The following is a 27,485-nucleotide window of genomic DNA, read 5'->3' on the forward strand; positions in this document are numbered from 1 at the left end:
TACCCTTGGTATGAACCAAAATGAAATGTTGGATTGATCAAATCTAACCCAAACGCTACATTGAAAGAGAAAGGATCGCTCAGTTTTTAAGGTTTTTCTGGATTTTAGGAGGATTACAGAGAAATTAAATGGTTCCTACTCTGTCTTTGAGAAGCAATATGAGGAGAAGGAAGATGACCACTGCTCCTTTACTGTCACAGAGGCTGAGCTAAATTGGTCTGCGTGTATCTGAGAGCTGGTCTGTTTTAGAGCCTCTGCTGGGATTCCTCAAGCAAGCTAGAGGGGGCAGCCCTCCTTTCCTTGGCTGGTATTTTTAGAATAGGACTGGCCTGGGGGACCCTAACTCAGCATACATGCAACAAGATGAGAGAGATGGTGCTAACGCTGCTTGAGTAAAGGTGGCATCTTAGAGTTAGGCAATGTGGGTGTATATCTGATGTGCACAACTGCTTTCCAGGGTTTTATCTGTTTCAGTCCTGGTTTTAGTAATGCTCGCAGTATCACATAGTGTAGAAATTTATTTCAGTCAACCTTGAATTCATTCCGGCAGAATTGGATGTTTTAGGCCTGCAGGTTTTTACTGTGTCTGTGTGACAGAAAAGGGTTTGGTAAATAATCGATTGAGGGTTTTTACCTCCTTTAGTCTTTCTCATTTAAAGAGCAGGTGCTTTTCTTGTCCCAACAGCAGGTACAGGACATATGAAAGGCTTCAGGCATGTGCAAAGTCAGGAGGAATGGTTTACAAGCTGTAATTATCATGCCTGCCACGCACTTTTGATCTGCGTTAAGTCACATTTACTCACCTTGATTCCTCACTCATTCAAAACATCTGAAAGATCACTATTTCAACCTAACACACCCTGGGCTTGGGACTCGCATTACTGCTCTGAGTCAGTAAATAAGGGTGGGATGAGAATAGATAGAACGGTGCATCTTAACAATCACACTTCCACAACTGTATATTTGCAGCAGTAACCATCTTTGTTACAATAACCTGGTATGGCCACAGCAGGAAGCAACTCATATTTTCTGCAAAAAATTATATAAAGGAAAAACTAAGGTGTTGGAAGCAGGGATTGTGCACAGAAATATCAGATGTTGCAGACGAGGTTTTTCAGGTTTGTAGGAATGCCTTTGTGACGCACCTGTGTTGAAGACAACGCCCCAGTCATTACCATAACTCTACATGTTAGCTTTAGCTGGGTGGAGCCACTCCAATCTGGTCATGCATTGCTTCTTATCTCTCTGAACACTGGGTGTGAGGGAAGGCTGAATGTAGGCTTTGTGAACAAAGCTGTTAAAAAAAAAAAAAAGAAAGTATGGAGAGAGACTAGAAACAGTATTTGAATGCTTTTATTTCATGGACATTTTCTGTGTTTTTATGTATGTAAACAATGCAAAGGAGTCCAAACTCACCATCATATTGTGAATCAGTTGATCCTGAAGACAACTGTATGTATTCAGCTATATGTTAAGACTTTTTTTAATAACTAGTCCTGTAGGTCAGGGCACAAGAGACACCTGATAATGTATTGTAATGTTTGTTTTTTTACGATTTTGAAATCATTTTTTAATGCCAGGATCAATATAGTTGCTTCATTTGAGTATATGCGGAGGTGGAAGGAAGTTACGAGTTTTATTATTGTAGTCTGAGTAACGTGATGTCATATCTGTTCCGTATCTGTCAACCAAAACAAACTGCAGCCGGACGTAGCGAGCAGAAACAAGAAAGTAGAAAACGGCGGAGGGTCCTCGTGGATACGATCACACCCTCACATTTGAAATCCGGAGTGGTAAACACTACACATACAGTAAAGTACGGAAACACTTTGTGTTTCACACATTGCCAGGAAAAAGCAAAGCTAGACATCATGGCTAAAGCCGCATGCTAACTCTGTCATGGACAGGAAATCGTATCGCGTGTAACGTACGGTAAAGCCAGCCTTTCATCTCCGTGGTCAAATCGGCCGACGCTACAACTGTGGAGCACCCATATACTGACATTTATGTTAAATGCATTCAAATGGCCCCGATGGAGCTGATCATGGATGTATAAAGAGAACGGAGTTGACGGGAGAGCTAGCGACGTACTTGGCGCAGTTAGCGGAAGTATACATGTGTGACTACGTCGTTTTCAAAAAAAGGTGTTAACAAAAAGAACTGCATATACAAAATACTAATATGGAAATAAGATTGATTGGATTTTATTCACCAGAAGTACAAACCATTACCTGTCCCTTATAAATTAAAAAGAAAATACCAGTAATTTGTGAGGGAAATGTCTTTATTCTTTGATTTTTGAGTTGCTGGGGAAAAAAATCAAAAAAAAATCCTGACAATGACTGAAATACTGTATACTGATCAAACATTTTTGATGTATTAATTTAGATATTTTCCAAAGTAAACTCCCTAGAAGTGTAGGATTCAACTTTTTCCCATGGCTTAGTGTTAAAAAAGTGAACCAAAATCGCAATAGATTGTAATATTCAATCGCAATACATATCAAATCAGCACCTAAGTATTGTGATAGTATCGAATCGATAAAAAAAAAACACTTGATGGGTGAATGGCAAGATGGTGTAGCAGGTAAAATCAGTCTACCTGACCCATAGCACCCATGCTATGATGTCAGCTAATCATGCATCATGGGACATTATATCTCTCCAGACTCCCAGACTAATTGAGCTGATTGAGTTTTTTTTATTTTTTACTTGGCCTCCAGTTGTTTTTTTGGCATGATATGGCTTGTCAAAGCCTGATGGTGCTGACCATGGTTAAGGACCTAATTTGCAAGCTCTGTCACAAGACTGAGAGCTAACTATTGATCTTCCTGACGTACGACCTGAGTAGGGCAGGATCAAATAAAAAAATATGGAGCTCCTGATCTTCATGATTGTCTCATGCTAAGCTTTGCATTTGTAGGTAGTAATACCGCTCCATCAGAACTGTATAGTTGATTATTTTAAGATGCCGTTTTAATATTGCATCTCCTTAGACAAGCTGCTCTCAAATGTGTGGAAGTAGTTGAAAAGTCTTCAGTAATACTCAAACCAAGCAAATCACAGGCTTTAGTAGACTTTTTTACACTAAAAAAATATATTGCAAGTCATTGATGTACATAGAAGTAACACTGATAATCAGTTTAGTTCTGGCTAAAAGTTTTTCCTCCATCCAGTTTTTAGAATATTATAATATTATGATATTAAAAACTGGCATGGCCATTTTCAAAGGGGTCCCTTGACCTCTGACTTCAAGATATGTGAATAAAAATGGGTTCTATGGGTACCCATGAGTCTTCCCTTTACAGTCATGCCCACTTTATGCTACTCCCATGCAGTTTTTGGCAAAAACCATACCGTTTTTAGCATGCACTGAGTGTGTTATTTTTGCCTATTCTAAAAATGGTGTATTTCTGGTGTGTTCTTTATAGTTTTCCTGAAATTGGATTTAAAAATTGCAATATATCACTTTGCTTACAATATGTCACAATATATATATTGAATCGTTACCCCTGTATATGTATCACATCGCCAGATTCTTGCCAATACACAGCCTTAGTGTACTATCATATGGAAGTCCGATTGGTCTTTGGAAATATTATAACTAATTATTCACATAATTGAAATTACATTTTACTCCAAAAAACTGTTTTCAGGCTGTAGTTTTTCATTTTATTTATTATTTAATATTTATTTGTTTAGTTTTGTTTCTTTATTTATTATTGACTGACTTATTGAATTTATAGGACTGTGCATCACTTTTATTATGAAGACAGTTGTTGGTCGCTTTTATTTTGAAGCCAGTTCTTACACGCTCTTACTGTAATGCCTAGTATATACACGTACCGCAAAACAACGTGTGAACTACTCAACACGTATGAAGTGGCTTTGGCGCTTCACGTCTTTTGTCTCTCCAGGCTCTTTCTCTGTTTCCTGCTTCACTCCAGATACAAAAACACACGCTCCATATGCACATCCATGTTGATATGCCACACACACTCGTCAAGGACACAGTGTGTCTGCGAAAGGGAGAGAGCCGCGGGAAAAGCGAAACACCAAAGCAAGTTTCATGCCGGCGGCTTAAAAAAATGACGTGACAATTAATATTTGTACTTGATGTTCGCAATATACTGTGGTCATTTACTGCATCCCACGTAGAACAGGTCTCAATACATTGAGTATATTCGATATATCGCCCACCCCCAAACTCCAAAATACAGAAATAATAATGTACTTGTGTTTGTCATTCTTCGTCCATCAGGTCCTTTCACAGATGTAGTCACCACCAACCTCAAACTGAGGAACCCTTCTGACAAAAAAGTGTGTTTCAAAGTGAAGACAACTGCGCCTCGCAGATACTGTGTACGGCCAAACAGCGGTCTCATCGATCCTGGAGCAACTGTCATTATCTCTGGTAAGGTTTTCAGAGGTTTTGTTATCTGTTTTTTTCCCCTTTAGCCCTCAAAATGTTGTTAATTGAGAGAAATAGTGGTGAAACCTAAGCTAGATCAGGGAGATGTAGCACAATGTGGTCACAGGACAACAACATGCAAAGTTGAAACTGAGACGTTAAAGCCTCAAGCTGTCATTTGTGGAAGTTGATTTTACTCGATCAAGTCCACACAGTCCGCATTCCACTTGTGGCCCATGTGATGTAGTGTACATATTGGGTGCAGAGAGGATCTAACCTGTACCCCAGTTGTAGAGTATGGCTGTAACTACACTTCAATGGCCAAATCCAGTAACTTATAAACAACTTTCCTTTTCGCTTTTAAATTGCACAATATATTCACTTGGTTGGCTAAATACCGCAAGTGGGTACCGGCATCCAGTATTTTAGCATTAACAGGTATGTATTTATGTAACCCAAGGGTAAGGAAACATGCTGCATAATGCATCTTGCAAAGAGACGAGGCTCAATTCCAAAAAGGCAATACTGCAGAGGAAGGTATCTTCAAGTCTTTAAATAAGACATGACATGAAATTTCAGTAAATATCTTTCTGCTTAAATAAATCAATTGAGACATTTATGATTGGAGGGTCACTGGTTACCTTTTAAATGCACAGCAGTAATAATTCCATAATGCAATGAAGGCAGTTGGAGCCCAGGTGAACCCTGTTGTCTGTCTAGGTTATTGTGATTATAAACACCAGGACAGAAGTACTCACACCTTGTTCCACAGGAAGCCCATGGAATGCAATACCCTCCTCCACCATAGCAACCACCCAAACTACTTGAAACAAAACATACCTGAGGGACAGTTCTTACGACTAAGGAGAAATTGCTCACACCTGAATGAATTCAAATGCAAAGCAGACGAGATGAAATCAAGATTATATGAAAGAAATTACCATCCATCTATAATAGACTGCAAGCCCTAAAGCCATATCTGAAAAACTGAAAAGATACCTTCACAACTGAATTCAATCATTGTCACCAGAAACTCTGGGACATAATCAACAAACTCTGGCACATTTTAAGTGCAGAATCATCACTGTGTGAGATCACCAAAAGTCCCCCTCTTCTATCATTCTGACAAGCTCCAACAATCAGAGACGACTTTGTACATACTTCATCTCACCAAACCAAATCCCTCTTGGCTTCACTTAAAAGAAAACGTGATGCGGAAAATGCAGTCATTGCAATAATACCACTAATGTCAAGGTTTTCACCCATCCACACACTGGTAAGAGGTTTCCTATCAAACAATTTATGAATTGCAACATCAGTAATATATATGCTTACATGTCCTTGTGGACTGCTGGACAAACAAAGAGAGCACTCAAGCAATGCCTCTCAGAACATAAAACGGCCGTTGGCAAAGGGAACATGGAATATGCCATAGCCAAGCACTATCATGGAGCCAACCATGACTCTCCAGCCACTCTGCACTTTGTTGGACTTGAACATGTAACCCCTGCAGCCAGAGGGTGCAGTCTACCAAAGCTACCCTCTCAGAGAGATGTACTGGATTTCAACACTCAACACAATGACACCTGCTGGACTAAAGGATGATTTCAGTTTCAAATGCTTCCTCTGAATAAGTTTCAAAATATGTTAACATAGAATGTTTATCACAGAACACGTAACCTCATGGAAGATAAGGGGCTGCAGGGAAGATAAGTTGGGAACCACTGCTTTAAATCAGTCCTCTGCTAACTCCTGTATACAAATGACATAACTTCCATTTTCCTTCATGCTCTGATGAAGGTCACCAGGCCGAAACATTAGCCAGAAACATGGCCAGAGTAAATGGTGGAACTATGATTAGTCAACTGTGTCCTGAAGATCTGTGTGTGTGTGTTACCTTTTTACCTTTGGGTATTCAACGCTAGATTTTTAACATGGCAGTGTGTTGTCACTGAAAATAGGTTTCTGGAGTTATTATGCTGAATATGTATTTCTGTGCAGAGATGTCTTTGCTCAAATGTTTTAACTTTGTTCACCTTTCATTTACAGTCATGCTACAGCCCTTTGACTATGACCCCAATGAGAAAAGTAAACACAAATTCATGGTGCAGACGATTTTTGCCCCGTCAACTGTTTCTGACATGGATTCATTGGTGAGTGATTTTTTTTTTATTTACTTTTAAGACTTTTAATCAGAATCAGAAATATTTGTTCTTGTATAAACATAAAGGAATGCAAAAAATAGAAATAAACAAGTACATAATGCTACAAAATATGTACATAATACTATAATATAAACACAATATATGTAAAGAAATATCAGTACTAAAATTAAAAATAAGAATATGAGAAATATGTACAAATATTTGCATTAAAACGTGCAAAGATGCAGATTAAAATGTGTATAGCAAAACATCTAAGTTTAATTTCACTGCCATTTTAATGTTTGGAAATCCCCACACCTTCAGAAATAAGGATGCATTGAAGTTGGAGCTCGACACAAATGTTCGCTTCCATACCCGTGTTACTCTGTATAAAACAAACTCATACTCTTGTGTAAGAAAATAGTCTTGTATAAGAAATCAGTTTCCTTTGGATTATCTGTGTGCGTCCCCACAATACTTGCTGTATCACTCAGCCCGCCCCCACAAAAATAAACAACCAAAGCAGTTGCAATTTTAACGGTTGTCCAAACTAAAGGCTCATCAATTTTATTTTGAAGGATTTATATCAGATTATTTAAGAGTAGATATGTCAAATGATGTCCAGCTGGATTTTAAACTCCCCATGTATCCAAAAGATGTTTTGTGTCCTGCTGCAAGAAGTCACTGTTCACCACAGTTTACAGTAAACTAGGTCCTCTTGCAGCTAGGAAAGCTCAGAATATTCTTTGCATTACAGAAAGTGAACAGCATAATGGGGTAGAACACAAATAAGCTCTTGACTATATACAGGAGTCTCTCAAAATAATGATTAAAAAAAGACAAATGGTTAAACTACATTGTTTACACTGAAAATGCAATTTCTTTTAACCAAAATTTCAATAGGACTTAAGAAACAGATTACTGTGGGGTTTCTGTTGTTAATTAAAGAGCCCTATCACACATTAGAACACCTCAGAATCAAATGACCTCCACTCCTACACCTTTTAAATATTCATCATTAATTTCTATCAGTGGTTCAGCACCATTTATACTCACATTTCTATGTTTACATAAGGAAATATCCGAATTTGTTATTCACTTATGACAGGGTAATTGGCATTCTGCTGAGTTGGTTGCCATGCAAAGCTCTCTGCTCTTGGATAATGCAATTATGCAAAACATCAAACAAATAAAGATGCGTTCTCAGTTGTCCACCAGAGGACAGCAAAGGCTTAGTCAGTCAGTGAAACATTCACACACCCTGAAGTCATGGTCATGAACTGGCTTGTCTTGAATGAGAAGCAAAATCCAGGAAGTGTAGAGGAACAAAGGTCTGACTGGTCCTGATAAGTAAACTGGAGTAAGGTCTTATCAGAGAAATTAGAACTATGGCATTAAGCAACTGTGTTATACCTTTCACTTGTGACACAGGTTAATTTTTTTACTCAACCATAAAGCAATTCTGTGCTTTATGAGCACTTATTACATAACGTTTGCAAGTGAGTGTATCAAATCAAGAAAACTAATGTCACCGAGTTCAGGGGCTGACTTTATGGAAATGTGTCACTCTAAAAAATGTAGACCTATAGACGAAAATGAGGCGAGGTTATAACTGTTTTTTAAATGAAGTTGTGCATGTTTTATGTAACGTTCAAAGATTCAAGGCTACATTGCATGTGAATAGTATGAAGTAGGTTGACGTCTGCGTGCGTGTATGCATGTGTGTGTGGATAGAATCCAGCTGCTAGCAGTTTGAGTTGATGAATAACATGCCCATTTTTCATCTCCACCAGTGGAAAGATGCAAAACCCGATGATCTCATGGATTCCAAGCTGAGATGCGTCTTCGAGCTGCCTTCTGAAAACGATAAAGTGGTAAGAGGTGCTGCCGCACATTAAAAACAGCTTATTTCCACGTAATTTAAATCATAACCTGAAGTATGATTTTTGTCGCTGAAGGATTTCTGTCGAATGCTGAGAATTTCCAGAATACCATAGCTTTCCATAAAGGCAAAAACTTTGAAACAGCTACAATGTCAAATAAGTAGAGAATGCTGTTCTAATGGAAAACCCAGCCAGAGCACCCTGTGCAAGATGCAAAAATATATATAAAGAAGGAACAACCTTAGTTTCTGTTTTTCTTCTCCCCTCTTCTCGCCTCTAATGTGCATTTCTCTTTTTTACTCTTTACACTCAATAAATTATCACCTGTTTCTTTCCCTAAAATACTTAATTGCATCATGCTATGTCAAACGTCAGTTTTTCAAACAGAGAAAATTATATTTTGCCGGGCAAATCAGGAGGATTATCCTCGTGAAACACATTGCTGTTAGTTGAACGAATCATCTGGTATCTCCAGGTGTGTCAGAGGTGGCATATAGCAGTCTAGACACTTCTTGGGTCAATAAAGGGAGTTGGCAGCAACTGGAATTGTGGTACAGTTGGAAAATGCGTAAAAAATATCTTGATATTAAAAACTATGTGCACACACTGACTCGCTCCAACCTGGCGGACAAAAAAAAAACTAAAGTCGCAAAAGATAAAATAAAATAATAACATTGTACAGTAATGGGAAGAGAGCTCCTCAGAGATAGATAAACCAATAGTACCAAAAGTATAAATAGTTTTGAAATTTACAAGCAACAATGACATTCTTCAGCATAATCAAAATGCACACTGTATAGTATGTTAGTGTTCTGTTGTGGGATGCATGAATTCTTTGCATTCATGTAATTGTTGTGGTGGAGCACAAGAACCGCAGCCGGTCGGTGCCTTTTGCACTGCATTTTAGCGGCTAACGTTACCTATGCCGCTTACATCAAGCCCAAGTGCTCCGGTGTGAATACCAAGTTCAGCTGCTGTGAAACCATTTCAAGGTGAGAGAAGAACTTCAAAATGGTTTGAATTATGTGAGTGTTTAATTAGTTTTTTTTGCTCCAACCACTAGTTTACAATCAAGTAAGTAGTGTGTTAACATTAAAATAGCAAGTTTAGACTTGTATCTGAACATTTAAGAGTCAGGACCTCAACGTGGCTCTTAATATGACTCTAGTGGTGGTGTTGTATTGGACTGCATTACATTAAATGTGTTTCTAATGTTTTGTCAGTCCCTGTAGTCAGAAATGAGACACACCAAGCACACTAACTCTGCGTCAAAATTTGCTACAAAGTTGAATCAACACTTTTCTGAGAGGGTTGACATAAAACAGAACGTCATCATAAACTGGTGACTCTGGGAACACTGGGAGCCTGTACTAATGAGCTCTCAGTGTAATCAGGATTGAGATAAGCAGTGCTGCTGGACAGCTCAGCAGGTCCTCACGGTTCAGGTGAAAATGCTACCAGGGCCAACCAGATTTAGCTTACGTTAAGGAGCTCTACTGAGTGGATATGTGGACTGCTGACTGAGTCGACACGGCATCCGCTCTGCGCTTTTGCACGTGTAGCTTGTGTGTAATGTGCAACAGGTAAAGTGTGTGACTTTGATGAAGATGTAGTGTAATATTGTAATGTGGAAATTCATGTTTAGGAGCAATATTTTTGTAGTATGTAAGAAGGGGTGGCAATCAAACCCCCTATAAGGTTTTATTACCAACAAAATGTGTTTGTTGGACAGAGTAGCAAAAACTGTCAAGTACTGAAAGCTGGTTAACAATTACTACAAAGTTCTTGCACACCAGAAAGTCTTATAAACGGATGCATCGTGTCAAAAACTGACTTGTGGAAGAACCAAAAGAATCCCACACTCTGTCAACCATTTCTTTTACCTGATGAAGGTATGACAACCAAATTGGTGTAAATAAAGTGAGCATAAGTGATTGACAATGTGCAGGATGGTTTTTGGTGCTTTCAGAAGCACTGAAACGACGTTGGATTTGAAATCTTGTTTACTTAGTTTTTGATCATATACCTAAATGAACGAAACATCTATGAACAAATGTTCCAACTTGATAACCCCTGTCCCAGGCAGACACCCACTCTTCCGCAAGACAGAAAGGGGTCAGTGATTTATGTTGATTTCTGATGGGATATCCTGATGTTTGCTTTAGCACTTAGTATAATTTAGTCCAAAAATGACCTGGGCCTTGATGGACTTCTACATACAGTACATGCTTGCCTTGGATTGTGGTAAAGGGATAATAACATCATATCCTGTCTGTGTATTGATTGTCAACCCTCATCTACAATACAGTTGTTGTATTTCCATTACAAAGCCCTTCATTTCCTCATGCCGTCATGTTGTCTGTCCCACAAAACAAAGCCACATCAAACAGGACTTCTGGAGGGATGTATTTCCTCCCCGGTCTCTTTGATCTGGCACTGTGAGCTTCTGGGCCTCGGACAAGGCTGCCTTTCTTTGGCACAGGCTCCCGTCTAGAGGCTAACCTCCCTACTTAGCGCAAGGCATGCTGGATTTCACTTCAGTGGTTCTCTCTCCCTCTACTTGTTGGGCAGAATGACGTGGAGGCGACCAAAGCAGCCCCGGTGATGAACTCTGCGAAGGGCGACTCATCAGCAGCCACGGTGCCTGTCGCTGCCTCACTGGACGATACGGAGATGAAGAAAGTGCTGGAGAAGTGCAAGAGGCTGCAATCTGAGATGAACAAGCTGGTTGATGAGAACCGGCAATTAAAGGTCAGATGTGTGTTGATAAATGATATTCATAACATGATGAAACATTGTGGTTTCATTGGCCTTTCACACTGCAGATATTTTTGACTTGTCCCAGTAGGAAAAGCACAGGTGGTACTAATGACATTAACAATGGCTCAGTTCCATTTAAGTGTTCCAGTGAGAGTGACCGTGAGCCAGCATGCACTATATCAAGAACCTGAAATTAAATCAGCTAAATGGAATTCAAAGTAGGGGGTTGATCATATTGCAAGATTAGTCTCTAGTTTATAATTCATTTAGGCTACCAGGTAGAGCGCTCTCATTGAACTGTGGTCATTTTGGTTAATCTAGGCCCTACTTCCAAGATAAAAAAGTTTGAGAACCAGTGGCTGAATTAATGCTTGTAAACATGCCTTCTATTTTACAGATCTGTTGACTGTTTTCTGCTCTGCTCTGCTCCTCTTCCTCTGTTACAGGATGATGGCATTAGAATGAGAAAGGTACCCCGCTCCGACCACATGACATCAAACTCAACTAGCCTCCTCGGCCGAGAAGCCAGCACCGCCTCCCTGCCCTCCCTCCTCGTCGTCATAGCAGCCATCTTCATCGGATTCTTCCTAGGGAAGTTCATCTTGTAGACTGGGAGATGCATGCCAGCCGTATCCCCCCGCCCCGGCTCCGGAATAAAACAGGCCTGGAAAAACCGAGAAGTCTTTGTGTTGACTTTGCCATATCATTGGTAGTGTGGCCTACAGTGAACACATCTGTACAGCATCATTCGAAGGCGTCGCCTTTTTACAATCTCACACGGTTAGTACACACAGAGAGTTGAGAAAAGAAAGGCGACAAAAAAAGTGATTGCTCCTTTTTTTGTTTTCTGTTTTTTGATGGCTGGATTATACAGGTAATGTGGTGGGACAATGAGAGTTGTATACTATCAGTCAACATGGAAGATGCACCTAGAGTGAACCATGGGCAAGAGGCAGTCAAAAGATTAGTTTTTTTCTCTCTCTGTTGTTTTTAATAGGAATTGAATGGAATGTTAGGTGTCTTGTAAATGTTGTTTTAAATCCTTTTAAACAAAAAAGGAACGAACTTCCATCAAAAAGACCTTGCTACCTGTTGCTGGATTGCCTCTGAAGTAAATTTATTCAGTTTGTAATTTCTACTTCTTGTCTTGGAATGTTCAGGTCCAGCTGGGGATAATATAGGTGCCTCCTTCTTGTACATTTCTGTCCTTTCTTTTTCCTCACAACACCAATGCAGACTTTATATTATTATTATTATTATTAATATTATTATTATACAAATCATATATTCCTTCTGAGGCAAATATTGACTGAAATAAGGTCTCCATTCTTAAAATCCTGTCCCATGGTATTAAGCATTGAAGAAATAAAAATGAAAAAATGTGGTTTCGATAGCCGTCTTTTCCTGTGTCTCCCCCTTCAATGATACACCCTCCAATATTCATTATTTGATGCCATAAAAAGAGCGTACTGCATTTGTGTGCCAGGTTTTCCCTCAGTATTACTGCCAACATTTTGTATTGGACACTTTTTTTTTCCTAGTACAAGGACAAAGTACAATATGTGAGCTAACCATGTCTTTTAATTACACTTGACATTCCAGCTAATGTTATTAGTTGCCAAGAGTCACAGAGCTAGAAAATGCTTCTCAACCTCAGACATCTGCTTTGTTCTGAGCTTGACAAAAACTCTTAAGTGTACAGTTATGCTTTGTTTACTGACTGGGTTAGCCAAGGTGGAAGTTTGGATTTCTTTTGGATTATACTACTATTACATTTATTTAGGAAGGGAGGAAATTCTTAAACATTTCAGTGGTTTCATCTTGCACAAAATAGGGGCTGTTTCTCAGTATTTTTGAGGTTGTTCTGCCAAGGTAATTTGGTACATTTTGGGTACATTATAGCATTTTGGATGGCAAAATCTGCAGTGGTCATTTGGCCCCAAACTTAACTCATTTCAGCATGATGGCTAAAATACAGAACCTTCTTTACAAGATGCTTATTTTCCCCAAAAGTGAAACCTGCAATCATTTTATTAAAGCGTAAAGTAGTATGATTCACACTGACTCCTGGAGGACAGCGTAGCGTGGGAAAAAAACACTGGATGTATTTTTTTCTTGGCAGTAGTGAGAGGGAAAATAACATGTTACATGTTTAACTGTGACTGTATGGCGACAGTGAGCGACATGCTTAACGTTACATGGTTCTGAATAATATGAGGCGACAGAGAAGCTGTGATTAGATGACCAGCTCTTGCATCTGAAATAAAAGATTGGTTGAACTGTTGGCTTATCACAGATAAATCAGAATTTGCACATAAAAGTCTTCAATGGCATTTGCTGAGGTATTACATTTTGTAGCTTGTTTTCAATATGTATATTTGTCTAAAGAGGTCGTATGCTGAAGTTAAAGGTGTGACTTTGCTGCTCTGTGTTGGAGTGTAGTCTCGATGGGTTCAAAGCTTCTATAGGACGCAGACAGCAGAGGCCAGCTGCAGAGAACTGTAGTTTCTGTGTAGATTCACAATGTACGTACGGCTGGTTCTGTTTTACATATCTCAATCATTGTGGAGCTGAGCGCACATGCATGAGCCTCATTTCCACATCCTCCGGTGTAGAAACGCTACTATATGACTGAGATGATTTTTTGATAGCATTCTATATACTATGACTTTTTTTAATGTCATAATTTACAACGTACAATAGTATGACTTTTTTTTACATTTTTTATGACATGCAATACTACGACTTTTTTTTAAGACATACTATATTTGTGGCGCACTATACTGTGACATTTTTCGACATTTTATTGCAAACAATAGTATGACTTTTTTTAAGGCATACTATACTATGTCATTTTAATGGCATACTATTCTGACATTTTTATGATATACTATACTATGACTTTTTATTACATATTTTACAACATACAATACTATTACTTGGTGTACTGTGTCCCTCTCTCCCCTGCTTTAACGTGTCTCCTCCCACAGCTCATCACTGGTCAGGTGTTGGTTTCCTCACAGGTGTAGGGGGCGTGGCCCGGGAACAAAGGGAAGGAGAATTGTTTGTGGAGGGAATTTTGGTTTTCTTTGTGAAGACAGATGGAGGACTAAAAGTTTGAAGCCTTTCTGGGGATATCAACCACATTTAGCTCAGTTTTATTTATGGAGATTCCTCGACCGACTGAAGACAGCAGGGAAACCATCGTGTACTGAACGAGGACCAGAAAGATTGAGCAGCAAACCAAACCACGGCCCAATTATTTCTTCCCAACCTGACATCCGGTGAGTTTGATAAATACGATATACAGAGCATTAATATAGCTGCAAACAACTACTTGCTGTCTAAAGATATAGAGGAGTAATATCTACCTGAGCAGAGAATGAAGTCACTCTCCCTGTGTGTGTGTGTTGTATTCATAGAGCTTCTCTGTGCTTTTTGACATAGCCGGGTAAAGGCTAAGTAAGTCAAAAAGAAGTCATAGTATAGTATGTCGAAAAAATCACAGCATAGTATGTCGAAAAATTAATAAAAGTCATAGTATAGCATGTGGAAATATAAAAAAGTCAAAGTATAGTATGTCAACTTTTTTTTTTAAAGTCACTGTATAGTATGTCGAAAAAATAAAAAAGTCATGGCATAATAAGTTGAAAAAAAGTCATAGTATAGTGAGTTGAAAAAGTCATTGTATTTTATGTCGAAAAATAAAAAAAATCATATAGTATGTTGAAAAATTAAAAAAGTCAGCATAGTATTCAATTTTTTTTTTTAAATAGTCATAGTATGGTATGACGTAAGAAAGTCATAGTATAGCAAGTCGAAAAAATACAAAAAAACAGCATAGTATGTCTAAAAATTAAAAAAGTCGTATAATATATCGAAAAAAATAAAAAGTCAGTATAGTATGACGAAAAAAAGTCATAGAATATAGTATGTCGAAAAAATAAAGAAAGGCATAGTATAGTAAGTCAAAAAAATAAAAAAGTCATAGTATAGTATGTCGAAAAAAATAGTCATAGTATAGTAAGTCGAAAAAAGTCATAGTATTTTATGTCGAAAAAATAAAAAAATCACATAGTATGTTGAAAAATTAAAAAAGTCATAGCATAGTATTACAATTTTTTTTAAATAGTCATAGTATAGTATATCAAAGGATAGTAAGTCAAAAAAATACAAAAAATCACAGCATAGTATGTCTAAAAATTAAAAAAGGTATAGTATGTCAATGTTTTTTAAAAGTCAGTCTAGTATGTCGAAATTTATTTTAAAAGGTCATAGTATAGTATGTCAAATTTTTTTTTTTAAATAGTCATAGTATAGTATGACGAAAAAATAAGTCACAGTATAGTATGGCGAAAAAATAAAAAGTCATTATAGTATGTTGAAGAAAATAAAAAAAATCACATCATAGTTTGTCCAAAAATAGTATGTCGAAAAAGATTTTAAAAAGTAATATTATAGAATGAAGATAAAGTCATAGTATAGTATGACCAAACAAAGTCATAATATAGTATGTCAAAAAATAAAAAAGGCCATAGTACAGTATGCTAAAAAAAATAAAAAGTCAAAGTATAGTATGACGAAAAAATGTCATAGTATAGTATGTCGAAAAAATTAAGTCATAGGATAGCATGTCGACAAAATAAAGAAAGTCATAGTATAGTATGTCCAAAAAATAAAAAAAGTCTTAGTACAGTATGCTAAAAATGTTTTAAAAGTCATAGAATAGTATGTCAAAAACAATAAAAAAAATAGTCATAGTATAGTATGACGAAAAAGTCATAGAATATAGTATGACGTAAAAATAAAGAAAGTCATAGTGTAGTAAGTAAAAAAAAATTGTCATAGTATAGTAAGTCGAAAAAAGTCATAGTATACTATGTCGAAAAAAAAAATTAAAAATCACAGCATAGTATGTTGAAAAATTAAAAAGGTCATAGCATAATATTACTATTTTTTTTTAAATAGTCATAGTATAGTAAGTCAAAAAAATACAAAAAAAAACACTTTGGTGTGTCTAAAAATTAAAAAAGTCATATAGTACCTCGAAAAAAATTAAAAAGTCATAGCATAGTAAGTCGAAAAAAATAAAAAAGATCACAGCAAAGTCTGTCGAAAATTAAAAAAGTCATAGTATAGTATGTCGAAAAAAATAAAAAAAGTCAGTATAGTAAGTTGGTAAAATAAAGAAAGTCATAGTATAGTAAGTCGAAAAAATTAAAAAGTCATACTAGTATGTCGAAAAAAAATAGTCTTGGTATAGTAAGTCGAAAAGAAGTCATAATATAGTATGTCGAAAAAAAATTAAAAAAGTCATAGTGTATGACGGAAAAATAAAAAAGTCATCTGTAAATAAAAAAAAAAATCATAGTATAGTATGTTGAAAAAATAAAGAAAGTCATGGTATAGTAAGTCAAACAAAAGTCATAGTATAGTATCTCGACATTTTAAAAAAAAAGTTATAGTATAGTATGCTGAAAAAATACAAAAAATCACAGCATAGTATGTCTAAAAATTAAAAAAAAGTCATAGTAAGAATTTTTTCGACTATGACTTTTTTTTTTAGGACTTTTTACCTCTTGACATAACTGATATTTTTTATGGCATACCATACCATGACTTTTTGCATGAAATTTGGTAAGTATACAAAACAATCAAACTTTAGAAATATACACAATAGATCAGCATTGAAGAGTATCAAACCTTTAATCTTATACATGTATCCAGTTACAAAAAGACATTTCTTGGAGTCCAATACAGGTTCTGCAGTCTGAACAAGACTGCACCATCAATGATGATAACCTGGATGTACGAAAGTTTTTCCATCGCAGAAATAGTATGCTGTGTGTTCTTTCTCTGTTGAACACAGTCTGGAAGTTTTGGTATCGTAGAAGCATGCTGGTAAGCTCCCAAAGAGGTACTGGTCCAACATCCAGAGGGTGACAACATTGCAGTGACCTTCATTAAGATTGTAATGGAGATGCCACTGGAGAACTGGAGGGTGCTTATACTGTGCCCCACCTCATGACCTTAATCCCACAGAAGGTATTTTGAATTTATTCCACTCTAATTTAGGAACGACCTTGAGAAGCAAGGAGAACTCATCTATTTTTCCTGTCATTTCACAGATTCCCCACTGGAAGACTTTTTCAAGGAACTGCACAATCTGGACAGGTGAGACGTGGCCTACTATACAGTGCTTTGTGACTAGAATCTATTCTTTGTTACACCACAGTTTTAAAAAACAGGGAATATTTACCCCAAAAGAACTTAAATTCCTGATTAAATCCCTCTATAGTCTTCTATATTTGTTGTAACAACAAACTTTACCTTAAAGGGATAGTTTGGGTGTTTGGAAGTGGGGTTGTATGAGGTACTTATCCATAGTCAGTGTATTACCCACAGTAGATGACGGTCGGCATGCCCCCCAGCAAAAACGGACAGGAGCACCGGAGCAAATAAATACAGTGCTGTGGACAGGGACGGCAGGAAAATGTTTTTTAGCCACTTAAAAGAAAGGCTCGCCTAAAAACGTGGACATCCGTTTAAGGGTACGCTGTATTCAGAACATTTTCTGACGGCAAACTGAACTGAAAGTGAAACGTATCCATACCGTTTTTGTCCGAGCCCGCTGGCTTTGGAGAGAGCATAGATAAGTTTCACTTTCAGTTCAGTTCCCCCATAAGAAGGGAGAAGGAAAGGGCTGTCTGACGGCAAGATAAAGCGGTGACAATATTCTGAATATAGCGTACACTTAAACAGATAATGATGTTTGTTAGGTGGCTAAAATACATTTTTCTGCCGTCCCCGTCCACAGCACTGTATTGCTTTGCTGTGGTGTCGGTACTCCTGCCTGTTTCTTCTGCTGGGGACGTGCCGACCGTCACCTACTGTAATACACTTACTATGTATAAGTACCTCATACAACCCCATTTCAAAATAGCTGAACTATCCCTTTAAAGCATGATCTTGTATAGTAGAGAGTTATTTTATGTATAGTGTTGACAGCCAAGACCAACATATAACAAAAAACAAGGGCCTATTTATGTCCTTTTCCATCTATTCCATTAACCGATTTAAAACTGGACAACAATTCAATATTCTCCTTCTATAGTTATGTATTGGAATCATGTTACGATGATTTCAAGCAAATTGTAATTACAGATTAACACATGAAGTATTTTGTGCATGTAAAGCACAACAGTGGAACACAATTCAATGCATTAATTTAATTTTGGGATTTTATCAAAAAATATTCTCAATTATAATATTGAATTTAGTCATATTGCTCAGTCCTGATGCAGTGTATTTGAAGTCTTATTGCTGAGACAATGCTCTTTACATGCCAGTTTTCTGGGTGCAGTTTCCCAATCTGAGAATGACATAATTTCAAAATAGCCCCAATGGAAACAAGGTCAAGTGTTGGCCAGTACGTGGAAGGTAATTGCTTTTGTTGTATCCAAAATAACAGCATGATTTTAACGTGGAATAGATGACCGATAACTGAGTTCACCATACTGTAAGCCAATATTTAAAGAACTGCTGTAATAGGAGTAGTGTAGTTCCCTTTTACTGTAAACGGTGACTATCCACAAGCACATCTCCCATTGTCAAGAGTTTGTTGTAGAAAATGCTTCCACACATCAAATCGTGTCTTTTTGCAGTACCAAGAAATGACTTGATAGTTGTAGGTAAATACACTGTATAAAACTTCCTCTCAGGTCTGTGTGGATATATAAACATCTTTGTATATTTGTGGAAACACAGACAGGTTGGTCTTTGGTTCCACTCTAAAGTGCTAAAGTTTCTGTGGTGCAGCTGTGTCGAGTCTTTGGTAGCTGGGAAGGAGTTCAGAGGATCAGTGGCACCAGTTTTCATCCTCTTTCACATCAGAGAAGTAAAATGTTTACAGTTTCTGTCTGCTCTTGTAATCCACACTCTTGTCTTGTGTCTTTACGTAGAAAAAAAAAGCTGCTCTCTAGCTTTGCCAGCTGAGAAGCAGAGACGTGACGAATGCGACAAGAGCCACCGTGACGTGTTGCTGGCTGCCTCTGTGCCATCCTGGGCAGTCATTGTGGTGCAGCAGAGACCGGTCATCCACTCTGCTGTACTCGGACGGCTGGCTGCTTGCCGAGCACTGCATCAGGGGCATCTGGTAGGAGGTGGCACGCTTCTCCGTCCGGTCTGGGCTGGAGCCGTCGCTGGGACGCTGGCCGTTGTAGAGCAGGTAGCGGCCGTGGGCGTCCTGCTCCATGCGGAAAAGCTCATACTCTGTGTGGGGGAGGCGGATGCCCAGTGCTACGCAGCCGTTGGTTAAGGTAACGTCCTGCTCCACCCCGACCAGCCAGGACCCCTGCACTCCACACTCGTTACCATTGAAGACGTTGAGGAGGGAGGTGGTGGCAAAGTCCATGGGAGTTACTCTCATGTGGTTCACTAAGGGAGGAGAGACATGAGAAGACATGTTAGCTTCTTCTTTGTAAAGAGTTACACAGGGTGCTTTTCATTATGCAAACGTGTCTCCTCGCTTCTTATGATTGTCCCAGCGAGGATGTGAGAGAGCGATGCGAGGACAGAGGAAGGTACACCTGTTTCCTTGCTCTAAGCCAACCAGAAGCCTCCTTGTCTCCTTGAGGTGCATTTAAGAGATTGGAAGATCCTCCATGATGGCGGAGGGGAAACGAATTCCGGGTCGCGCGAGGAAGCATAAGTTGGCGTAATGAAAAGCACCCTAAGAGTAACACCACCAATCCCGAACATCCTGTTTTTGATGACCCCCCCCAGAGTAGTGATATAGGTCACAGGTGCAACAGACTGAGATGAGTCATTGAAACAATGTTTTTCTGCATGTTGTTACAACTTGGGTCTTATATATATACACACATATGCATATATATACTGTATATACATACACATACACACATATATACACACTATATAACAAATATAGTATAACATTTAACAAAACATATAAATCAGTCCAACATACCATCATATGGATTGACACGTCAAGGTATATATTACATTTCACCATATACTACATTTTATATCCTATGCTATATTGAACTATACTGTATTACCGGTATGTTCATATGTATTACATTGGATACTATATCAATACGGACAAACACTAAGTATCATTCCTTAACCATATCATATATTAGTCTATTGTACGTTGTTAACATACACCACTATTAATCACATCACACCACTGTCACTTTACCTTGTAATTTTGTCTTGAATTGCTCTTGTATAGTTTCTGTTTTTTACTTCTATTCCTTTTTTAGTTTCATACCTCTTAGTATTTATTTTTTACTTTCTCTATTTCTGTCCTTGTGCTGCTGCAACAACTGAATTTCCCCTCTGGGGATCAATAAAGGCTTATCTTCTCTTATAATATAATCCTATGGTTGCTCTATTTTGTGTTAGAAAACTGACTGTTCTTAGTGTGGTTCTGTTACTTCTGCAAATCAAACTCTGATGAAATGCATCAAAGGTATTTTTAAACAATAGAAGGTACAAGAATTTGTATCGACTCATTGAAGGTAGAGACAGAAAAATGAGCCCAAAGGTTTGGTTTTCCTAGTCTAATTGTTGGTATTTAACGTTTTAAGAAAACCGTTCACAAGATATCAACCACTTACCTTTGAAGACGAATTCTGTCCCGCCCCTGACGCGGGTGGAGTGAAGCCCTCTGCTGTAGCGTCCGCGGGCGTAGATGGTGAAGGTGGGGTGTTTACAGACGGGGTCAGAGTAGTGGTAGTAGTGGCCCTCCCAGGTGTGGTTGTTGTCGTGGAAGATGAAGTGACGGGTGAGGAAGAGGACCTCTGGGCGAACTTCACAGCGCTGGCTCACCCATTGACCGTACAGCCCGACAGTCAGGTCGGCCCGCGGCGCCAGGATGGGAGGGTGGAGCTCATCTGAGCGGTGGATGATGCGACAGGCGATGCAGCCGTGGTCATGGTTCTGAAAAAAAAGGAGGAGAACAGTGAGCCTTGTATATAAACGCAAAAATATATACAAATACAACAATAATATAAAGGAAAAACTAGGAGAATAAAAAAAACACTGCCATTAGTATGAAAAACTAAATAAAACACAAACAGGAGTTTAAGTTACAGCTGAAATAAAGACCCTTAAAGAAGGAAACCAATTACTTCTTCAGCAAATGTATTCCTACGTTAGAAATATTACATTAACCAGGTTTTATTACACACAAAACGAAAAAAAACCCAGTAAAATGTCACTACAAAGTTACAGCAAATAGGAGATTAAAGCTACGTTTGTTAAGATTTGAAATTTTTAAACCTTGGCACCTCCCAGTGGTAAAATCAAAGACGCTTTCATCACAAACATTTACACATTATGGTTTTAAAGGGATAGTTTGGGTGTTTTGTATGAGGTACTTGTCCATAGTCAGTGTATTACCTACAGTAGATGACAGTCGGCACGCCCCAGTTTGGAGAAATAGACAGGAGTACCAGCACTGGAGCTAAGTGATGTACTGCTGTTGACGGGGGCAGCAGCAAAATGAATTTTAGCCGCCAAAAAAAATCACTATCAGTTTAAGTGTACGCTATATTTAGAGTATTTTCACCACTTTACCTTGCCGTCAGTCAGCCCTTTCCGACGGGTAACTGAAGCCGCCATCTATGGTCTTGCCAAAACCACCAGACTCCATTGAAAAAACCTGGAATTTTACCTTGCCGAACACGGGGGTTTGCTGGTCTACAGCTGCCTCGACCAGTTAGTTTGTTTCTGCTACTGCGTGAATTTGGTGAATCCGAACTAACCAAAGTCACACAATAACACACACAATCTAACCAATCGAGGCCGCGGTAGACCAACAAGTCCCGTGTTCTGCAAGGTAATATTACTGTGTTTGTCAATGGAGTCTGGTTGTTTTGGTAAGAGCATAGATAACGGCTTCAGTTCCCCTTCGGAAACATAGACTGTATAGCTGTCTCACAGCAAGGTAAACTGCCGAAAATATTCTAAATACGGCGTACACTTAAACTGATATTGATTTTTTTGCTTTTGTTCCGTTCGGTAACTCTTGTCTGCTTCTCCAAACTGGGGGCATGCCGACTGTCATCTACTGTAGGTAATACACTGACTAAGGATAAGTACCTCATACAACCCTACTTCAAAACACCCGAACTATCCCTTTAAGGTAATGACTGAATCTTGTTGAAATTATCAGCAGATTTTTAAAAGCACATTTACCATTTGGTGGGTGAGTTTTCTGTATGCAAACCACAGAGCCAAACTGATACTGGATTTTTGAGGCAGATACCAACATTAGATTTTTTAAAATCTCAAATCTCAATCTACGTAATTTTTTTTCCACACTAATATGAATCATACAAAAACCATTACATTTGCACCAAATAAACAAGAAGGGACATTTTACAGTTAAAAAAAAACTTGTCAGTGCTCTCTGGTGGACAAACTATGTTATGGTGACATGGAATTATCTTTTTTTTTAAAAATGAGGGCGGTCAATGTTTCGCGCGATAACGTGTTAATATTGACGCCACTAATTTCTTGCGAGTTTTAGGTTTTAGCGGGCTCAGTTTTAAAGCTAAAGTGAAGATACTAGAAACTATAAAACCTAAGGAATACCTGACACACTGACTGTCTGTTGGGCTTGAGTTTGCCATGTTATGATTTTAGCATATTTTTTATGCTAAATGCAGTACCTGTGAGGGTTTCTGGACAATATTTGTCATTGTTTTGTGTTTTTAATTGATTTACAATAAATACATATATTTGCATAAAGCAGCATATTTGCCCACTCCCATGTTGATAAGAGTATTAAATACTTGACAAATCTCCCTTTAAGGTACATTTTGAACAGATAAATAAATGAGTGATTAACTTTGGATTAATAGCGATTAAACTATAGACAATCATGTGATTCAATATTTTAATCGTTTGATAGTCCTAACAATTTTTTTGCCATTTCTATACTGCAATTTTCTTAGTACATCGGCCAAAAATACACATTGATATATCTACAATGAGCTAATATCAGCTAATAATATTGGTTGGGTTCTCATAGAGACAGTAGTGTAAAAGTAAATCTTTACAGGTGAGGTAACAAAAAATGACAAAGATTTAGCGATGAAGCAGAATAAATCAGCTGCTGAGTCTGTAAAGTGTTTGCAAACTCTGAGCTGAAGTTCCCACTGAAGATCACTGTATGAACATTCAGTCATATGAAATCCGTCAGCGTTCAAAGCTTTTTTAATCCATCATCAGAATATCGTATCATGAAATCCACATGAAACAACCTCTGGCGTCTGTTCAGAGGTAAAGGAGGAAAAACTATTTCCTTCAGTCTGAATCTCTGAGTGTTGGAAGCCAGACAAGGTTCCAGCATTTTCTCAGGGTGATCACATCATTTTACTGTAAAAGACAGATGTCTGGTCAAACTACAGCCATGACAACAGGAAGTCACACAGTGAACAGGGAGCTGAACCTTCACGCTACTTATAAACAACAGCGGGATGTCCTTTCCTCACTCTCATATTGACATAAAAAGTCTATAAATGACCGTTAATCATGTTAAATTCATATCATATGTGGTTTAGTGGATCCCCGGAGCAGCATGTGATCATAGTATCCACAGACAGGACAGCTGTGAGTCCCTGGCTGCAGAAAAGACTTGAGGGCCTGACGGATTCGGAGCTGGAAGCCTTCATCATACCGTATTCCGCAAAATCTCTTCCAAAGACTAAACTCCAGGGAGGCGGTGGAGTTTTTGTTATTTGAGGGTGGTCAAAATTTAAGACCTAACCTCCCCAACCCAATCACTCTTTTCCCAGACAACATTATGTCTGCATGAGATTTATGGAAAGTGAAAAAAGAAATGAAGAATGCTGAAAGAAGGAGGAAAAAGTCACCACGTCCTACAGATGAGATAATCCAAGCGCAGCTCCATAACTGCCTCAGAGTGAGAGGTTAATGGGACGACTGAAGGGGAGGCCTCCTCGGAATCCAGCCTCGAGTGTATTTTTACTGCACTTTTGCATCTGTGTTTGTGCATACGAGTAAGAAATATATACTGTATCTATGTAGTGTGGGGGAAAATAAATAAATACAGTGTGCAGAGAGAAAAATATGTACCTATATTTAAACATACATACAAGAAAAAGAGCAGAAGGTGGGAGGGTTTCTGTTGCAGGTGTGGAAAACATGTTCCAGATCTGCAGGAACTTTGAGCCCATAAAACACAGACTGTCTAACTGAGCTGAAAAAAAAAAATGGCTCGACTACGAACATCTCTTGGGGGGGGGGTCAATGAAGGCCGTCACTCTGATGAACACTTACATCAGTTATACACTGTCACTGCTGTTATAGATTATAATTCTTACAGCCTTTAATGCACAATTATTGTCATGTGTACATATCATCTGTCACTGTAAAAAATGTAAATGAGGCATTATCTAATGCTGACTTTTGATGAATTTAGGAGAAATCTACAGACACAAATAGACAAAGTGTAATGAATTAAACACCTAAATGTGTGTTTTGTATGTTTTCTATCCAATAATCTGAAAGAGAAAATAGCCCAAAATCTCAAAAACATAGATTAAATAATTTATAATCTGGAAAACAACATTGGCAGCAGCTTTTTTTCCGCCCTGTGTAGTGTCTGCAACATGCTCCAGCAATAAAGTATTGTGTAGCCTGAGAGGCAAAAAAAGGTCTGTAAAGTGCTCACTGTTGCTTGTTAAGCTAAGGTAACAACTGAAGGAGACTCAGATGAACAGGTCAACATTTTTTTCAACTCTCTCATGAGGCTCACTTTGGAGGCTGGACACTAAGAGAACAATGTTCAGAGAGATTTTAGTGAGAAAATCAACCTGATATAATAGAATCCCCAAAAGTCCCCAGTGGAAATTACACCCTTGTGCAGCATATAAAAAGGTTAATATGTTAGCTGTGGTGATTGCTCCTTGATTATAAACTGAGTGTTGAAGCCAGTTCAGAGGTGCCTTAGGCGAGCTTTACACAACCCAGGACTCGTACAATTAGTTGCAGGTTGCAAATAAAAGTTTTACTGTTGTTGTTGTGACACCATACTTCTACATCTCAGACATTCAAAATAATGATTCAAACCCAATTTATGTTTTTTACTAGATGGTTCTTCAACTGAGAACCAGAGTCAAACCCTGTAAAATAAAACTAAGACTAAATGGAAAAACTACAGACTTCACTTAAGAAATATAAATTTACCAAAGTTTCTCTACAGTGTTTTTAGTCCAAACTAGGGCTGTCAATCGATTCATATATTTAATCGTGATTAATCGCAAATTAATCACACCTTTTTATCTGTTCACAATGCACCTTAAAGAGAGATTTGTCAAGTATTTAATACTCTTAACATGGGAGTGGGCAAATATGCTTGCTTCATGCAAATGTATGTATATATTTATTATTGGACATCAATGAACATCACAAACAATGACAAATATTGTGATTGTGATTATCATAAAGTGTGCATGTCTGTAAAGGGGAGACTCGTGGGTACCCATAGAACCCATTTTCATTCACATATCTTGAGGTCAGAAGTTAAGGGACCTCTTTGAAAATGGCCATGACAGTTTTTTTCTCGCCAAAATTAAGTGCAAGTTTGAAGCGTTTTCTAGCTCCCTTCTCCCGTTGGTTACAATAGATTCCTTAGGTTTTCTAGTTTTATATGATACTCTAGCTTTAAAATGGAGCCCGCTATAGCCAAAAAAGTCACAAGTTGTGTTAATGCGTTAAAGAAATTAGTGGCGTTAAAACTAATTTGTGTTAATATCGCGTTCATTTTGACAGCCCTAGTCTAAACATCATGTATATATTTAAAGGGACTGTTTGTAACTTCTTACACGTATAAATCAATCCGGGTCGGATAAGCCACCTGCTAAACGTCATGCAGAGTTATGTAAAGAAGAGGTTTCACAATGTTGCCCAGAATATGTAAGCAAGCAGGAACGCAGCAGAAATACACTAACCACTGTCTCCGCAGCACCACGACTCAGAAACTATCTGATCTGTCTTGACACGAGACAGATTATGGCCGTAAATGGATTGGCAACCGAAACGGAGAAAAGTGGAGCAACATCCTCGCCACGCCAAGCAACACACCTCCACCTAACCAAAAGGCAAGCCTAGTACAAGCAGTTATCAGAGTCATTCTACTGACGCTGGACAGTTTTGCATACAAATAATGTAAATAAAGAGACAAATAATGAAATCAATATAACGCTAGCCCCTGTTGTCCACGTGTACATTCCATAGCAACCACCGTTCCGTAGCGACCGCCTCAGTTTGTGCAGGCTGAAGGGCCTATTTTATTGTGAACATTATTATTTATTTATTAATAAAAAAATATTTAAATTGGATTGTGTCTATAACTTTCATATTGCCATACTTGATGACGATTTTATAAAAGCAATAGCTCACTTCAAACCGTGATATGTTGTGATTAAATCACAGCCTGAACTATTGCTTGATTAATAAATATCACGTTATATCTACTTTTTTTAATCTGTACAAAAATGGAAGTGTAAAATGACAATTCGTTACCAGAAATTGAGAAGCAGAAGAATGTTTTCGGCATTTTTGCTTGAAAAATGATTTAAAAGATATTCAAAATATTTTTTGGGTCGATCAGCTAATCAGCTCTAGAAGAGATCAAATGAAGCGGAAGCTGAACAGCCCTCACATCCAATAAAACAAAGTGATGCTATAACAACCTATTCTCAATCTGAGTGGGTGAAACATGGACAAGCTGCTCTCAGTAAACTTTAGTAACTTAACATTTAAACAGCAAGATCCATTTGTAGGTGTTGTAGCACACAATGTCCAACCTGTTCAAGCTCGAGTTTCAATAAACTGTTGGCTCTTTGTGCTGGAAGCAACGATTTTATGCCCTTACTGGAACTGAAGGAAAATGAGGAAATGAAGAAGGATATTACTGCTCTTACTTCATATAAATTACATTTATTCTTTTTTTTTACTGCCACATTTGGCAGCCACTTTTGTCCGTACTGACGTACACATGAAGTACAATCCAAGCCACAGAAGATCAAGGAGAATTAGAACTGAATTTCACTTTGTTTGGCAGCCATCTTTCATTTGGGCATTTTGGGGATTACCGCCATAGTTCAGGGGAAGATGATGTCCAGAAGCAAACATTTTACAAGGAACAGAAACCATGTCAGGCTTGAAAACACTTCTTGGTTGTATCACAGAAACTATAGTTGGTGACTACACCCATGTTTTTCTATGT

At 38.0% G+C, this 27,485-nt stretch overlaps 2 protein-coding genes and 1 long non-coding RNA gene across 10 annotated transcripts in view; 2 read left to right on the forward strand and 1 right to left on the reverse strand.

Annotated features, from left to right (window-relative positions):
• The window catches only part of vapal (VAMP (vesicle-associated membrane protein)-associated protein A, like), a 16,594-nt gene extending 4,006 nt beyond the window's left edge, over positions 1-12,588 (forward strand). Inside the window, exons 2-6 of the mRNA XM_037788701.1 lie at positions 4,261-4,413; positions 6,460-6,563; positions 8,348-8,428; positions 11,009-11,188; positions 11,644-12,588. Coding sequence (XP_037644629.1) covers positions 4,261-4,413; positions 6,460-6,563; positions 8,348-8,428; positions 11,009-11,188; positions 11,644-11,805 — 680 coding nt within the window. The 3' untranslated portion in view covers positions 11,806-12,588. The remainder of the gene's footprint in view (positions 1-4,260; positions 4,414-6,459; positions 6,564-8,347; positions 8,429-11,008; positions 11,189-11,643) is intronic.
• Positions 12,589-14,183: 1,595 nt separating this feature from the next.
• On the forward strand, positions 14,184-19,294 carry LOC119499399. Of its 6 annotated transcripts, XR_005209387.1 has the most exons (5): positions 14,190-14,481; positions 17,067-17,242; positions 17,326-17,371; positions 19,093-19,094; positions 19,159-19,294. It is a non-coding gene; the product is annotated as an uncharacterized LOC119499399 (long non-coding RNA). The 6 variants fall into 6 exon arrangements; XR_005209390.1 differs by having other exon boundaries at positions 14,188-14,481; positions 18,547-19,165; XR_005209391.1 differs by having other exon boundaries at positions 14,188-14,481; positions 18,561-19,165.
• LOC119499396 (protein APCDD1-like) overlaps positions 18,483-27,485 on the reverse strand; it is a 68,360-nt gene continuing 59,357 nt past the window's right edge. For all 3 annotated transcript variants that reach the window (XM_037788697.1, XM_037788700.1, XM_037788698.1), the window contains 2 exons: positions 20,842-21,163; positions 18,483-19,633 (listed from right to left, as the gene is read on the reverse strand). In XM_037788697.1, the coding sequence (XP_037644625.1) occupies positions 19,176-19,633; positions 20,842-21,163 (780 nt within the window). In that variant the 3' untranslated portion in view covers positions 18,483-19,175. The remainder of the gene's footprint in view (positions 19,634-20,841; positions 21,164-27,485) is intronic.

The sequence above is a fragment of the Sebastes umbrosus genome, chromosome 12 (assembly GCF_015220745.1).
Source record: "Sebastes umbrosus isolate fSebUmb1 chromosome 12, fSebUmb1.pri, whole genome shotgun sequence".
NCBI lineage: Eukaryota > Metazoa > Chordata > Actinopteri > Perciformes > Sebastidae > Sebastes > Sebastes umbrosus.